General features: G+C 48.2%; 1 protein-coding gene across 14 annotated transcripts; it reads right to left on the bottom strand.

The window, feature by feature from the left end:
- Positions 1–104: 104 nt before the first annotated feature.
- On the bottom strand, positions 105–16610 carry eps8a (epidermal growth factor receptor pathway substrate 8a). 14 transcript variants are annotated; one of them, XM_055511437.1, is made up of 25 exons: positions 16334–16610; positions 11390–11477; positions 10871–10938; positions 10691–10747; positions 9750–9817; positions 9440–9601; positions 9214–9363; positions 9021–9103; positions 8475–8611; positions 7994–8067; positions 7351–7477; positions 7176–7264; positions 7024–7098; positions 6804–6952; positions 6563–6728; positions 6377–6495; positions 5843–5954; positions 5531–5671; positions 5219–5254; positions 4931–4954; positions 4529–4739; positions 4269–4455; positions 4030–4162; positions 3357–3403; positions 105–1578 (listed from the first exon to the last, which is right to left on the bottom strand). In XM_055511437.1, the coding sequence occupies exons 2-24, from the start codon at positions 11452–11454 to the stop codon at positions 3392–3394; spliced, it is 2445 nt and encodes an 814-aa protein (XP_055367412.1). In that variant the 5' UTR covers positions 11455–11477; positions 16334–16610; the 3' UTR covers positions 105–1578; positions 3357–3391. The 14 variants fall into 14 exon arrangements, with proteins under 14 accessions (XP_055367412.1, XP_055367403.1, XP_055367406.1 ...); XM_055511428.1 differs by lacking the exon at positions 3357–3403 and having other exon boundaries at positions 16334–16607; XM_055511431.1 differs by lacking the exon at positions 3357–3403 and having other exon boundaries at positions 4529–4736; positions 16334–16607.
- Between the last annotated feature and the right edge of the window lie 357 nt (positions 16611–16967).

Genomic DNA, 16967 nt, shown 5'->3' with positions numbered 1-16967 from the left:
AAATCAGTTTTATTTTACCCTGGCCTCAACCCATAAAAGTGAAACACGCTAACCAGCCTCTGACGTCATCCACGTCAGGAGGAAAATGAAGACATCACTCAATGTAATAATGTAAATGTTTTATTGCAGAAAAAGCAGTTTATATGGAGAAGGCACCATGAACTCTTCACATGTATAAATGCGTGCAGACAGTAAATGTCTAACATTTCTTTAATTGGCTTCTACTCGTGTATAGTTCACTACCTACTTACAGTAACATTACTGTGATCACAGACTAATCAGCTTCAGGCTCATCTTTAAATGATTGGAATCAACTGAGAAACAGTTTATTAGTGGCAAAACCAGATCCTGGGTCAGTGGCAGGTTTCCCACGTAGGACAGAGCAGGCCTTTGATCCGGTTTGTGAGTGTTTCAGCCTTTTCTTCATTGATTGGTTGAGTTCGTGTCCAGCACGAACTAACACGCGGCCTGAAGCGCTAAAGCTCACATTACATTCATGTTCCTCAATCAGCTGCTGCCACCGTTCATCCCTTAGAAGGCCTTCCAGGACCAGACGACTGTTACAGCAAACCAGGAGGAGGTGGGAGCAGATGCACTGACAGGTTGTTGTGGTTGAATAAAGCTGTACTGGAACAGGTTTGGGTCAGAACACAGCTCCACAGTCATCACTCGGTTCCAATGAGCCAGAATAAATCCGATGGTTTCAGTCCAACTCTGAGCACGATGTTGAAATATGTATAAACATAACATTTGTGTGCATCCATGAATAAAAATGTTACATCCTGATAAGATTAGATTAATCTCTTGGCCAAAGCTGACATTTACATTTATTATAAATTACCTTCCTTAATTTTTTTCTACAATAACATTGTGGACGTTCACCTTATGTATCTGTACAATGGCCCGGTTTGCGGGTTCTGAAAGGGTTCATGGCAGCGTGACAGCATCAAAGTGCTACAGAACATCCACAGAACGTTACGAGTCTATTCATGTTATTCAGGGTTTTCATACAGCAGCTGAGGCGCTTCAGGTTTGAAGTGTCATCTGGACCACAACTGCCTTCGCTCACCAAGGAAAACAACGGATCACAGCTGGAATCTGACTTTAGATGTTGTGGTGTGTGCTGCAGGGGTTTCCAGACATGAGCACAGACTGCACCGGAACTAGCAGCTGCTCTAATACTGAGAGGCTTTGGAGCACGAGCTACTGAGCAGCTTTTCTTCACATCTACAAAGACAATGTCACAGAGTAACACCCAGTCCCAAAGTGTTCAGGCGAACGTCAGGCAATCGTGGCAGAATGCTCGGTGCCGCTTGTAGTTATGGTTATGGGGACGAGCTGAGGAGTTCCTGCCTGCGCCGCATGATCTCCACGAACTGGGCCCGGTCGGCCGCCGCCTGAGTGCGAGGAAACAGCGGGGAAAGCAAAGACAGCGAAGAGAGAAGCACAGGGGAAGCCACATGGAACTCAGTGGGTGCTGCCCTCATCAAAAGACTCCACCCCTGAGTCACAGGTGCTGGCTGCCAGTTTCTCCTGCCGCCGCCTCATGATCTCCTGCAGCTCAGAGCCTGAACTCTTCTGCAGAGAGAAGGACATAAACGGAGGTTAGAACGGGACGCTGAACCAGCACAGACTGGGAGACTCTCAGGCCTCTGCATGACCTTCAACAGCCCCACAACCGCTTAGATAGATAACTTCAAATCACTAACTAATTCATACTAGCACTAATTACTGGTGCTGAATGATGTGTTTGCTTCATATTGAACGGAGACATAATAAAGTAAAAGCAGTTTTCCTGAAGACAAGTCATGAAGCAGCACGGCAGTGGGTCTATTACAGCTGCTTTACTCCAACCCGTGTTCCTCTCTGGTTCCCCACCAAACAGCACAGGGACATGTGGGTCATGACAGCCTCCTGAGAGTCTCGCCTTCATCTCTTTCTGCCTCTGAAGCCGACAACAATCTACTGATCCTCTGGTCGGTCACGACCTGGAGGCGCTGGCTCTGCTCATGGGTTTAGTCCTGGATCACGTGTGTCTGGGCTTCTTCCTTAGCTTCATTACCACCAGCTCTCATTACAGAGGCCAGGTGTGTCCAACCCTGGTCTTCTGACTGGAACAGGATCAGGTGTGTTCAGTCAGTGAGGCTGGACTTGATCAGTTGATTGAATCTTTATCGCCAAGATGCTTTGTCCCGTCTGACTGAAAACACCTGAGCCATTTGAAAGCAAGGGGGTGATGTAAGAAGCGAATAACAGATAATTAGAGATCAGCTCTACTTCACTTTCCTTAACTCCATGCAAACTCAGCCAGGGGCCTTAACAAACCTCAGGAAGCCTGCGGTGACTGCTGCTGCAAGCTGGAAAGAGCACGAGCATGAAAACCTGCAGTGTGAATCAGGAGGCATGCTGGGTAAAAGATCTGCTGGACTGGATTCGCGCACACAACAAACAAAACGTCCTTCCTGGACTGAATGAATGAGAAAATGCATCACAACTTAAAACCTGGATGTAGACAAACACCTGGAACCATTTCTTTAATGCAATTATAAGTCCCATTTATGGAGAAAAAGAAATTTGTCTTAGCATTAGTTCATGTTAACTTTCACGTTTTTAGCTTTTTTAGATGTCAGCTCTCATCTTTGTGGAACCAGCTGCACACAAAAAGATGCTTTATGATGGAGGAGAAGTCAGATTTGTACAACCACGGTTCCAGTTTTTCATAATGTTAAGAAATTGTTTTTTAGAAGAAATAAAATATTGATATGGAGATTTGCAAAAAGGTCCTCAAAAGTAAGCCAACACTGTTCGTTAAGGTTTCATTCCAGCCACAGATCGGTGTACATGCTGCGCTCTATGTGGGGGGATGGGGGGCTGCAGACAGGTAAAGGTCAAAGGTCAAGAGGATCTGGTTAATTCATGGAGTTGTTAGGAGTTGTTGCCTCACACTACACAGCCACAGCAGGGGGACAAATACCGGCGCTACCTTAGTTACTGCTACGAACAAAACCCAAGGCTCCTTCTGACGGCCAGATTCAGAATACTGCTGGTCACCACGGCAACCTACTGACCAACAAGGCCAACGTTAAAGGTCACAAACTTGCAAAGATATTATTAGAAATATAAAAAAAATGAATAGAAGTAATTATTCAGTCAAAACCAGCAAGGGTCAAGCAAAGAAGATCAAGTCAGTGGTTAACCTGCTCAAGTCAGGCAATAAAGTTTAGTTCAAATATGAGCCACGTTCTCTTGGTCACAACAGAGTCCTCAGGATCTGGGTAATAATGAGATGTCTTAAAGTGGCTCCATTGAATCTGACCACCAGAAGGAAGCAGTGAACACTGGTTTTACCTTCATACCTTAACGAACGTGGTAACAGAAGATCAAAGGAGCGTCAGAAGAAGACCTGCAGGTGGAGACACACACCACACACCAGACCTTGCCAGAGTTGGGTGATAAAGGCTTCACTAAACAGACCTCCAGAGTGTCCAGAGCACACGCTAAAGCAGCTAACACGGCTATCTAGCACGTCATCAGGTCAACTGGCTCTTATCAGAGGAAGTGTAGTTGCAGGTCATCCGTGTTTTAGGGTTAAAGTCACTAAATGCATAATTACATTAGGTGGTTAGTTGGAGCATTCGTTCAGACACTGGACATCAGGTCCTGTGCAGAAATAAACGGATAAGAGAATGTGTTGATGTTTAACAGTGTATTCATCACAGATAAAACTGACCTGCCGACGCTCTCTTGTTCTACGTTTACAGTTACATATTTACATTCAAGTTCTACACAAACTACAAAACGTGACAGCAAAGGAAAATGGAGCAGTAAAACCTAAAGAGACGCCTCAATCCCTCTGGACCCTCATTGAGAGGAAGCAGCTGCTTTCAGTGTGTTCTTCATTAATAAGCTTCTGTAATATCTTTATAGATCTGAGCTCCTCTGACCATGCGACAACATACCAGGAACCAACACCTGAACACAGCTTCACACACACTGAGGAATATTTCCAGCGAGGACGTGAGCACCCACCTCGAGCGCCGCCTTCTGCACCGTCACCTGGCTGTAGACTCGAGCGCCGTCATCTGGACAAACCGTCTTCAGCTCCTCCTTGTTGAGGGAAAAGAGCTGAGCTCCAGTCAGCACGCCGAGGCTGGTGATGGTGCTGCACACAGGAAACGGGAAGTCTTCACGTTAAAGCTGGTAGAGACAGCTCTAAACTACAGTCCCACTGTAACTGTACTGTTAGACGGGAGCACACGCAGACTCACACGGGGCTGAAGCCCTTGGCCTCCAGCCAGGCTTTGACCTCATCAGGGGCCGAATCGTAGGTGATGCTGATGGACAGCAGGCTGCTGTTGCTGCGAGGAGGAGCTGGGAGCTTCTTCTGGGCGCTGCGGCCCAGAGTCAGTCTGTGCATCAGCTCATCCTGAACCTCCTCCATGTTTGATTTCCTGCCTGCACACATGAAGAGCGGCCATGAAATGGAGCGGCACACAGACGAGCACGCTTTCCCTCCTGCGGGACTCACGGTTGACTACTGCCGGCCTCTGACTGCCGTTGTCGCTGGACGTGGTGCTGTTTTGGCGGCTGACAGGTTGACAGGCTTTGGCAGGTTCTGCAGCAGGAGGAGGCAGCGGCGGCGTGGGGAGTCCGGTGGGGCCCGGAGGCGGCGTCGGGGCTGGAGGCATCTGCGTTACCACAGGTTTACTGGGCACGTAGTCGGTCCTGGTGGTCTGCTTCTAGGACACAGAAGGGGACGGGTGGTGAGGACAGAACTGGACACAAGGATTTGGACAGTTTTCATTGTGTCCATGAATGAATCAAACGGCCAGTGCTGGCTTATGATTCTCACAGACTTCTAATGAGGTTATGATGAAAACTGTCCAAAGACTGAACACTGTCCAAATGTGACATTTGTGTCTGTGTTTACCTCATTCAACTCTCCAAGTAGTTGCTGCCAACATAGAATGAAACATGATGAGATGGAGGATGAGTTCCTGTTCACGTGAACAGATTCACTGAGGGAAACCTACACTACAGAGGCGCAATCATCTGCTGGGTCTCAGTCTATCACTCCACACAGCAGCAGACTGACATCTGGGTCAAGAACCATCAGAGGTTCTGTTCTGCTCTGTCCACATTCACACAACACCACACTGTTCCTTTAAGATCCACAGCAAACAACGTGCAGCTAATGAACACGCAACCATGGTCCTACCTTAAACAACTCAAACTCCCGCTTTGGCATCATGAGCTTTAACATTAGAACAATGAGACAGCGGCAATGAGACAGTGAGACACAGAGACGTGAAGACGTTTACTTATTGGTGATCAGCTCCTGTTTAAAAGTACACGGTGGTACATGTCTGCAGTAGTGGCAGAGGTACTACTGCGGAGTACAGAGTCATTCTTAACTTAAAAGCATCATTTTGTTTTGGAACATTTGGTTCCTAGAGACGCGGTCATTTATAATAACACTACATTCTGTTCATCCCTGACGTAATGCAGTGACCACTGGACCGGTTCTGACCTGGATAGTGTGGCTGTAGATGGGCTCTCCTCGGCCTGTGATGTCCACGGCTTTGGTGCTGTCCAGGATGTTGTTGGGCACGTAGCCGGATGCCCCAGAACCGTTCCTGACCTTCCACCACTGCTTCCTGTCGTCGAGCACCTGACAGACGAGTGTTCATCACATTGATCAGAACCTGGAGACACGGGCCGGTCCTACTACCATAGATACAAGCCATGTGTTGTTTACAAGAAGACTTTGACTGACTGCTGAGGGGAGTGAAAAACTTATGGTGATTACACTCAAACAGAACCAGTACCGTACAGAACCTACCTCCACCACTTCGTCTTTGACAACTGACAGCTCTGTGTTGTTTCTCGCCACAAAGTCATATTTAGATTTGGCAAACAGTTTAGTTTGGCCTCTGCCGTCGACATCAAAGCTTCTGAAACATCACAATCCAATTTAAAAGACATTAGGTAAGATGGAGGAAATGAGCTTTGGAATGGTGGGGTTGAGATATTAATGTTCCTACATCCATGAAAATAATTCAAGAATTCTAATGATTAACTAATAAGCTAAGCTTGACTTGGCTCAATAATAACAGGATGAACTTCAGCCATGGAGAAATGTCCCAACTTGGAATTTGATTACAAAGAAGAAAGTTTAAGTGTTTAATTAAATGCAGATCAGAAATCAGCTAAAGGAGAAACACCAGAGAAAGTCTCCTTAGTTTTACACCATTACCACAACGAGACAAACAGAAAAAGATGAAAAAGACTTCAGTTAAAAAAAGACACATGCATCAATTAATCGGTGATGTAAACACAGATTCCAGCTGGGACCAGTTCTTCAGGGCTTAGTTACCGGTCTACACGGCAGCTGACGGCCTGTTTAAATGCTGCCACGGCCGAGTCCTGATCCAGGATCTGCATGCGTTTGTAGTCGGTGTTGGTGAGAGCGTACCCATCAGCCGGAGGGAAGATCTGCAAAGAAACACCGTCATCACTCTTTCATTCATAACCATGTACGGGTGTTGGAGGCCAGTCTGACCTTTAACTCCTCTTGTCTCTGAATGTCAGCATGGGCCAGGGTCTCAGCCAGCTGGGTCAGCTCCTGGTCCCGACTCAGGGTTGGCGCCGCCAACGCAGGCGGCTCCCAGCCATCACGGAACCTCAGGACACAGGGAGGAAAGTAGTGGTCCTTGGGCCACTCCAACCTGGACGAGTCCGACAGCAGCCTTTAGCCACGTGAAGCCACATCCACCACCTGCTGCTGCTGCTGCACATCTCACCTGCACTTGGTCCAGCCGTCCCCCAGAGTCACCCACAGGTGTCTCTCCTCAGCCGTCCCTGAGGCGTGGAGGAAGTCGATGGCCTCCCTGCTCAGCAGAGGAACCACAACGCTGCGGGCCAGGTCTACGCTGCCCGACGCCTGGATCACCTGCAGCAAAGAGTCCGCGTCAGAGCTTGTGTCAGCACCTGAACCAGCATATAACTCTGCGAGTCACTGACCATCCGGAGTGGAGAGAAAAGGAAGTGAACCAGATCCACGGCGCTGGGGTTCTGGATGAGGTCCTTCAGTTTGCCCTGCAGACCAGAGCAAAACTGTGACACAGGCGAATCACATGTTTATTGGTGTGAGCATGAGCATCCGTTCTTTCTACCAGCTGGTTGAAGGCGTGTTTGAACTTCTGCAGACAGTCCACAAAGTCCTCCTCCCCGGGAGGTTTGGAGCGCAGCGTCAGGACGCCCTCTGGTGGAAAGGAAGCACAGCGCATGCACTCATTTAAGGGGAGCTGCCACAAGGAGGCAGGTGGGTTCCACAGACCCAGTCCTCACCTCCCGGCCCTTTCTTCTTGCCCTTCTTGGTCTTCTTCCTTTTGGAGAGCTCGTTAAAAGCTTCTGCAGCCTTCTGAAGTTTGGTGACAAAAAACTCAATGTCGTCCAGGATGTGGTTCAGGATTTGCTACAGGAATAAAACACGTGAACAAACATGTGAAGGTCTGAGCATTTCACCTACAGCTTGTCCTCTCTGACATTTACTCAGGACTGATTTACTGACTAATGATTAAACTGAAGCAACACGGTGCCAGCAGCTTCCCACGCTGCTGAAGGATTGAAGCAAATTTCAGATTAAAACTGTTGGGTTTTAGGCTGCAGCTGCTCTCAGGTCAGTAAACTGCTCCACAACAACACATTCAACATAACACAGCCCTAAAGTTCTAACTTATAGGTCCTGAGCCCAGTCAGGGACAAGATCTAATTGTTGGAGTCTGACAAAATACATAAAAAATGTTCTGGAAAAATCCTCTAGTTGATCCAGAAACTGAACTTAGTTGTTCACTGTGAGATGTGTTTGATTGGTCTTGGTTCTGCATTCAGGAACACAGGCTCTGGGTCAGATCCTTTCTTGTGAAACATCTGGGCCAGTGACCTCCTGTAGGACCTGAGGCCACTGGCTCTGAAGACGGGGCACACTCACCACGTCTCGATCCACTCTGGCTGCTGTCATCTCCACAGGCCCCTCCTCTTCCGACGTCAGTCCCTGCTTCTCATCTGCTGACGCACAATAACATTAACGTCTTCAGATCTGTGAACTAGAACCAATGTGTCCTCTGTTTGATCCGTTGGCCAGTGATTCTAGTTCTCAGCGTTCATTATTATTTCAAATCATGTTGCCTCCTGACATGTTCCTCTGTTCACATCGTTCATCTAATAAACCTGCCAATAACCAAATGTGAACCTGAAATGTTGAGACAAGGAGCTATGGTTCTGGATTCAGTGAATTGTGGGTTAATGTTTACACTCTGACTGGTTTGTTGAGCAGATCATGTGACAGAAGCTTTCAGAGACTTTTATTCTAAACTCTGGGGGAAGAGGTCGACTCAGACGTCAGCATGTTATTCAGGTCAGACAAATATTAGGTTTCAGGTAACATGGGTGGATCATTATGTTTCACTCACAGTCCTGCTGTTCGTTGGTCCAGGCCGACCAGGCAGCCACCCGGCTCTTCACGTCCACCTGACCTGACGGTGCTGGGGGCTCGGGGGCAGGAGCGGCAGGGGGAGGAGGGATGGCCCCATCACTCTTCAGGATCATCCTGCAGAGAGGAAGACAGGTGGGCAGAGGGCCAGGCGGGCAGGAACACGGACAGTAAGGCAGGCAGACAGGTAGATGGGCGGGCAAAGCAGCAGGCAGGCAGATGGAAAGGCAGGCAGACAGACAGACAGGCAAACGGACAGACAGATAAGCGGGCAGGAAGACAGGTGGGCATTAAGGCAGGTGGGCAGAAAGGCAGGCAGACACAGACGGGCGGGTGGGCAGAAACAGATGGGTAGGCAGTCAGGCAGAGAGGCAGGCAGGCAGGCAGGCAGACAGATGTGCAGACGGATGGGTAGACAGGCAGGCAGGCGGATGGGCAGACGGGTTGGCGGGGCAGTCAGGCAGGCAGACGGGCAGACCGATCAGCTGCAACAAGCATGAAGCTGTCAAAAGATGTTAGTTCTTACTTCAGCGCCTCTGGTCTTTTCTTCACTTTGCCTCCTTTGGCATCAATCATGGCACTTTCTATGTCTGCGTGAATCAGACTCGCCTGATGGCAAACACAACAGGCATCACCAAAGCATCAGGCTTTATTAACACATAAGGACAGATAAGGATGGAAGCTGCTCCACTGGGCTCCATCATACTCCTAGTGTTTACCTTGATGTGGTCACACTGGAAGAGGTGGAGGTCCGGTTTGGTCTGACCCGACTCCTTACACACCAGAGCTAGGATGGAGTCATAGTTGCAGGCATTCATCACTGCCTGACAGTGCTGAATGATCCCGATGGGGAAGTTCTCCAAGTCGTTCTGAAAAAAACAAGGCGGCCACGTCAGATGAACTCACGGCCTGGAGAAAAGCTGAGGGAGTTTGTGTTCGGCTCACTTTGGTCTCCTGATCGATGAGGGTGACACTTTTCTCCTCCACCTGCAGCAGCATCTCCTGAGTCCACACCTTCCCTTTAGCATCCAGCAGACGCAGGCGCCTGATGCCATCGTCCACGGTGATCAACCCGTCCTTACGGTCCAACACAAACGTGGTGAGATGCTGTTCAGGAAACAACAGCACAGTTTGTTTATAACATGCTTTTCTGGCAGTACGTTCATTTGTTCAGAACCTAAACCGTCATCAGCAGTAAACTGAACCCACTGGGAGGGTTCTGACCAGGGTCCTGATCTCTGTTCTGGGAGCTCACCTCCACGTGGTACTGTGACGTGTCCGTCAGGCTGTTGATGCTGGTTTTTGTGTAATGTTTTCTTTGTTCTATCACAAGAGAAAAGCCATTAAAACCTTTTCATGTAAAATAAGAGATTAATTCATTCAGTCTTTCCAGGAACTTATGTTAAATTATGTGCTAAACATTGTTTGATTAAAATCATCCCTTTACACTTTTTAACCAGACTTGATGGTGCTGTTTCCTGGATGGACTGAACTGAATACAAACAGCAGTCAGGGATAAAGAAAGTGAAGGAACAGACTCTATAACATTCCAAAGCCCAGCTGAAATGACAAAGCTGCAGCTCAAACACTGATCTTAAATTGATTTCTGTTTTTGGAGTCAATGCAGCTGCAGGATAACAGTCATTCAGTTGGGCCTTTAGAAGCAGGACGTCAGTGGGCAGATGGTTTGAACCAGGGACACGGGACTGCAGGTAAAGGTTCAGTCTACTTACTGAAGCTGTGGCTCCATTTGTCCGAGTAAACATTAAAGTGACCTACGTGATCAAATTGCACGGTTACTTGATTCTGCACACAACAGTAGAACGAGTGAACACAACAATCTGCTGGAGAATGAAGCTCAGAACCCGTTGCTGGTCTGTCGCTCAGTAAATCAGCGGCTCCTCTCTCTTATGTGCTTGGTGCAAAGGTCAAAACATCTGCCTGAAAACAGTCCCAGATCCGCTTCATGGCTGATCTGGGACCACGTACATGAAGACAGTGAATGCTTCAGCATCAGCCCAGGCGTTGGTCCCGTTCCTGCAGTGGCTCGCTGCGGCTGGACGACTGTCGTGTTTAGCTGAAGCTGCTCTTTTTAATGGTTTGAGCCCTGAGGCATCATGATAATGTGGCTATAACTGTGCTGTTTACAGCCAAGTGCAGAAACGAGACCAAGGCTGTTGAACACACTCAGCTCACTTTGACTTTTCTTTGCGTGTTTGGATGAGGAGCGGAGGAAATAAATGTCATCAGATCCTGTTTTTGGACACAGGAGACACAGGACATGTGAGGACCGACACATGAACACTGGGACCCAGACGATGACATCACACTGAACCAACAGCAGACATGAACGGTGGAAGTGAAGCAGCTACTCACCATAAAGAGCTTTGGCACCAGACTTGGCTTTATTTTTAGGAGGCTCAGGAGAATGAGAGCCGTGGCCACTGGGGGAGAGACGCACAGAGGGAGGTCCACATCAAATTAACCTCAATTTTATGAAGTCAGTTACAGACTAGTGACTAGAGCAAAGGTGTTTCAAAGGAGTTCAAAACAAACACTACTGTTTTCTAGTGCCCACATCATGCTCTGTTGTTCTTAAGTTCTACCATTATTTCATAGCTTACTAAGAGCTGATCTCAGACCAGCAGGTGTCCTCGAACTGTGAGCCTACAGCTCCGGTCTCAGTCACACATTCTGTGACTGATGATGACGACATGAGCAATGTAACAAACGGCCTCAGTCTCATTTAGCACAACCTGCTGTGATGTGTTCAGGGAATCATAACCTGAGTCAACCTTCACTTAGCTTCATCTAAACATCTACTTTCAGGAATTACACAATAATGTTTGTGGCTCATCAGCTGGTGTCTCCTTAGAAGTCTGTGTGTGAACTGACTTGATGTGGGAGTTGTACGAGCCAAAGATCCCGGAGGCCAGAGCCGGAGCTTCGTATCCATTCATTCTGCTTTGCAGAGGTCAGTCGACTGAAAACAAACACACAAATGTGATGGTCAGTTTCACATTATTACCCAGTGTTTAGAACATCTCTTAACTGCAGCTGCAGCTCAGAGTTAACTTTCATTGTTACAGCTTCATGTGAGCAGAGAGAGACTGACACATCCCAGGCTGAAAAAGAATACGAGCAAACTCTGTTCGCGCTGCTGCAAGGTCTGTGATTACTTTTCCCAGATTCAGTGTCCATAACTACAACACGACAGCGCTGGGAGACCGGAGAGGCCACATTCAGGGACCGATGACTATCAGCTTCTAAATGTGACGTCCACCAGTCTGGAGCTGCTGACCACAGAGCCAGGAAAGACCTGTGTTAGCCCAAGACATCATAATCCCATTAAAGTGCCTCAGGTTTAGACAGAGCCTAGCATTGCTGTTTGCTCTCTCTTCCTGGTTATTGGATCCGTCACATGGAGGTACTCACACATTCATTCCTAACAAACCACGTCAATACAGAATTCAATCAGTTTTATTGATCTGACACAGGATCCTGAAATGAGCTGTGACACATTTTCTGTCCCATTATCTGACCCTGATTCCTAAAGACAGCTGGTTGCATGTCAAACAGTCTTATCTGCATCTAGTACACACACTAAGTAAACCTGGAGGTGTCAGCTAACTCATCCGTTTGCCTCCAGGAGGGAACAATAACACAGATGAATCATCAGGACTGGGCTCATTGGGTCAGCGATAAAAACGCTGGAGCTTCCTCCCACTGACCCCTCACAATGAGAAACGTGCGTGATGCTCTGGCGGAGAGTTATCAGCCCACCAACAGATGCAGGACACCACGCTTATCACTGTACAGTTGGCTGAGCCCCAGGACACACAGCTCTATTCAAACATGAACACTGCAGAGGTCAAAGGTTAGTCTGAGGCGTCACAGTTCTCTACTTCCTGCTTTATCTGGAGACAACGTGAAGCTGCACAATTAGATCATCAGTGTGATCAAATCACTGACTCGTCCCAGAGCTCCAGCAGCAAAGATGAAGGCAGGAACCTCATATATTGAGTGCTCGCTGCTTTCAGTAACAACATGACGCTCATAGCAGCACACTGGCCTGTTTTTGGAGGTCAAAGGTCACAGAAATGGTGAACAGAGCACAACAGCAGCAGTTTACACAAAACCTTTTACAGTTCCTGGAACCAACCACCAGCCTGGGCCCATGAAGGTTTGACTGTTAATACGCGCAGAGACGTTCCCATAGCAACCAGAGCTCGCCATCTGCAGTGAGCTAACACTGACTCCAGATCTGCTGCTATTTAGGAGGTGGGACGCAGTTAACTCTTCTACTGTCCTTGTGTAAATCTTGAGATGACAGACTAGCAGCTTTACTGCTGTCATCATTATGACATGGTGGGTGGCACCGAGGGTCCTGGACCAGGAAAGGCCTCAGATTGACACAAAACACCTGCTACATTACATGTAGGCTTTTGCTTAAACCAGGTGGTGCTAATGTGGCTGATGGACCCTGCATGTACCCAACAGAACCACTGGACCTTAAAGACCAGAAGGTCAACGGGACAGATGATCAAATTCCTTTAGTCCAAACTAACCATTAAAGTCTAACTGCTGTTTAAAAAGTTAATCAGTCACAACTGCAGCATCACACAAAGCCAGAACCTCTGATCCAGCTGTCTGTAAGCTGGTGTCACCTGTGGCTACTGAGCTGGGCTCAGGCTGGAGGTCAGCGGCGTGCTACCAGCTACAGTATGTATGAGCAGCAGACGTGCAGATCACATTTATTCACATCACGCTCAGATTAACTGCAGCACTGCAGCAGAGTCTCTGTCCACAGAGGAACGGAAAGAAGATTAGCAAGAAGCTTTGCATTGGAGCTAATCCCAGCATCCAGGTACTGGGAGGCAACCAGTGCAACACACACCAGGATCAGAGGTTCCTGATAATCTGACCAGTACAAGTACGTGGAATATGTCCCATCATTAGACCAGAAGCCAACGATTCGACATTGTTTCAAGAAACTCTAGAAGACTTATCAACAAACCAACCACAAACAAAGTGCTCATGTGTGAAATCCACTCAAGGACAGTTTTATTGTGAGTCTTTTCCAGTAAGAACGAGTAATGCCCATCACCACGCTTCACTACAGATCACTTGGTACTGGTGCTCTGCTCCGGGTCACAGATAATGAGCAATGAGACGAGTGGATTGATTCTGTAGCCTGATCGAGGCCAAGCGGTTCTGCTGGGACAGGTTCTCATTTGTCTCAGTGTAACCTACATCCTGATGAACTGAGGAAGGAATCATCAGCACACGTCGGTGTGCGGCTCCGTTTTGCTTTGACTGTTCACCCGAGATGTTTCAGATCAGCTGGTCCAGCGTCTCTACTTCATACCGGTTTATTATCTGTAACATCACCGCTGCATATAACTGTTGTGGGTTTGATTCGTCCAGATTACTGACTGACTTTCATCACCTCTGGCTGTGATTAATCCATAGTATTGACTTTAATCCTGCAGCACATGTTCACCATCTGAGCTGATCACAAACGGTCCAACAAGCAGCACGTTACAGTGCAGGCATAATCCAGTGTAATGCTGCAAGTGCTGAAGTCACAGTCTGCTGAATTAGCTTCATCTGTTCACGCAGAGGACAGGACTGAGACCTGCGGCCCGGTCTTCAGCGGCATACATGAGATCCAGACTCTGGCACCGCGCCGTTACTGGAGCGGATATGAAACAAGCATCCGACGCCACACATTCACAGGTTTATGTCTGTGACGCAGGAGACAGGTCTCACACGGCGTAAGGCTCCAGAACCTCCAGCTGGACACCTCCTGCAGCCAGAGCTTCTGCAGCAGGGGCCCAGACTTCACAAACAAATCAGATTCAATATCAGCAGATTCTCAATAATAAACCTCAATCACAGCCTTTAGCTCTTCCAGGATTGAAGCCAGATAAGGTCCAGAGAACAGCAGACGGACTGTGACCCACACTGCTAACACAGAGCCTACCTGTGGAACGGTCCAGAGGTCCTTCAGGACAAACCTGCCCTGACTCCACAGCGTCTGACAAGCTCTGGTTCATGTGGCACAGATTACAGAGGATCCGGGTCTGTGCAGGTCCAGGATTTGCTGCAGCAGCTTGTTCTGCTGCCTAAGCCACTAATTGATGAGTGGTTGGAGGTGGAGTTGGAGCTGTGCTCCAGCTGACAGCTACCACCTGCTGAGCCTCATCACAGCAAGTAGCAGTAAATACCAACAGTCACAGAATCAGACCAGATAGGTCAACGTGGTAGTTACAGGATGAACCAGTGAACTAAAGCAAAGTCGCTAAAAAGTAAATAAAGTCTATTGAGTTTCAGTCTGAAACTGGAGTCCGCGTGGGCTCCAGTTTCAATCCCACGCCGCCTTCTTCCAAAGATCACAGAAACACCTGGCAGGTACGGTTACATCACCCCGTCGCCACGGTGACCAGTGTCACGTACAAACAACAGGGCTCCCAGGAGACGCCCAGTGACACGGAGACGGAGGCGCTACTGGTACTGCACCGACGAACACGGTCACACCGTCAGTAACAGCTGCATCCACATCTGCACAGAACCTGCTCCACCAGCCAAACAGTTACAGCTGCAGAGCCTCCTGGAACTAATGTTATTATTTCCACTGTGCTGCATTTGTACAGTACAACCACCGGACAAAACTTGTTTCTGGACCAAACATTTTTAAGTCTGGATATTGAGCAGACTTGTTTTGCTTGTTCTTCGGGGGTTACTGCAGAGCAGAGAGCCTGAGAAACATCTAGAAATAGTATGTGGCCCCTCAGGACCACAACAGGACCAGCTGTGGACTTTAATCCTCTGCTATCGGACTCCAACAGGAAACGGTTACAGGGGACAAAGCTACAGAAAAACGGAGTAATTAAACAAGACAGAGTGTTTCCTGGACCTGATGAGAACTGACCTCTACATACAATAAAAACACAACAGAACCAGGGCCACAGGGGCATCCATCATTTAAATGGATCAAAGGTTCTGTTCAGCTGCAAAAATGAGAAACTAATCCTCAGGACTGATCCAGCAGCCAGGTCTGGGTGGAGAACGTTATCTATCTACTCCTCAGAACCCGCTTCTATCACCCCAACATGATGCTAAAAAAAAAGGTCCACATTGGAGCCGCCGTGTGAAGAACGACAGCTGAAGGCGAAGATAACGGGAACTGGGCCGAGAACAATAGGAAGCCGCCTCGTCACCCCTGGCAACCGGGAACAGCCGCCCGGTACCGGGCCACAGCTGATTCTGTTGTATTTCACGATTAATATTTTAATTACAGTCATAAGCCAACTGCAGGCAAATGAGCCATAGGCCGTTAACAACTGCTCATATTTAGGAAAACTTGTTCTTGAAGCTGGATTGAACGTTTCCGCCGCGGACTCACGTCGCTTTTAAAGAAGTGATGCAGAAAACTTGGCTTTAGTTCACGTCGCTCGGTTTCGCCCGTCGCGACGTAACGTTAGGAAACGTTAGAGATGCCATCAGAGCAGTTAGTGGCCCGGTACCGGCGGCCGAATCAACATAACGGCTCTGTCACTGGGATTACTTTAGGAATATCGTGATATTGTTCGAAACCACCAGAGAGCAGCTAGAATCTCCTTTTTCCCGACGCAGTCCGGTCGGGTTCTCCGCAGGTCTACGTTCTGAGCCGAAGGGCAGATCGTGTTGCTCCGGTTCGCTTTACAGGTTCTGTTCGAGTCAACGTCATTACATATTCGGACTTCAACGGAGGTCCATCACTGACGGACGTCCGTTAATGTCGAACTGTCGGAACCGCAGTTCTTTCGGCGCAGTCATTAAGAGTCTGGACGTTACCTGCAGGTGTTTCATCCAACGAGCCCACTAACGTTAGAAAAACATGGCACGTTTATCTCCTTCTGACAGGACGTCACCGGCTCCTTCAAATTCGACACTGGTTCGGTTCCACTAGTTCCTCGGTGGCTCGGCTCCGCTCGGTTTAAACTGCACTTGACTTTGAATTAAGTGGAAAATGAGCAACAGCCACCGTCCGTGGGGCGGGAACCCTGACCGCTGACTGACAGGTGGCCAGGCACCCTGGGCACGCCCACACGCATCCACGTGACTAACCCTACCGTTTTCTGTTAATACACGAGCACCACAAGTTTTACAACTAAAAATAAACTTTACGGTACAATGAACGCAGAGCTGGTAACTGAACGTTCATCGCATCAGCTCCAGATTCCTGATGTAAGTACGATGGGATGATATTATCCCAGACATCTGGTTATTTCTATTTTAAATCTGTTAATGAAATAAAGTGAACGTATGCAGAAACCTATTGATGAGGCACACGTGGAACATCTGGACAGACTGTATTTTACAGCACTTTACGGCAGTCTTAGTGTCACATAACCTCAAATGAATAGAAGCTGAGTTTAAGTAACTTGAAGACGGAGCCTGCCAGTCAACATGTAGGGAACCTCGGTGT

This window comes from Betta splendens, chromosome 9 (genome assembly GCF_900634795.4).
Source record: "Betta splendens chromosome 9, fBetSpl5.4, whole genome shotgun sequence".
Classification (NCBI taxonomy): domain Eukaryota; kingdom Metazoa; phylum Chordata; class Actinopteri; order Anabantiformes; family Osphronemidae; genus Betta; species Betta splendens.
The sequence above is the reverse complement of the archived record's forward strand: the minus strand, read 5'-3'. Positions and strand labels throughout refer to the sequence as shown.

Bases quoted from the DNA above. Each gene is read 5' to 3' on its own strand.
- eps8a (XM_055511428.1), bottom strand. From the start codon at position 11,454: ATGAATGGATACGAAGCTCCGGCTCTGGCCTCCGGGATCTTTGGCTCG. The intron at 7,265-7,350 runs GTGAGGACTGGG...CCTTTCCACCAG, and splicing joins CAAGAAGAAAGGGCCGGGAG to AGGGCGTCCTGACGCTGCGC. The intron at 6,729-6,803 runs GTGAGATGTGCA...GGACTCGTCCAG, and splicing joins GACGGCTGGACCAAGTGCAG to GTTGGAGTGGCCCAAGGACC.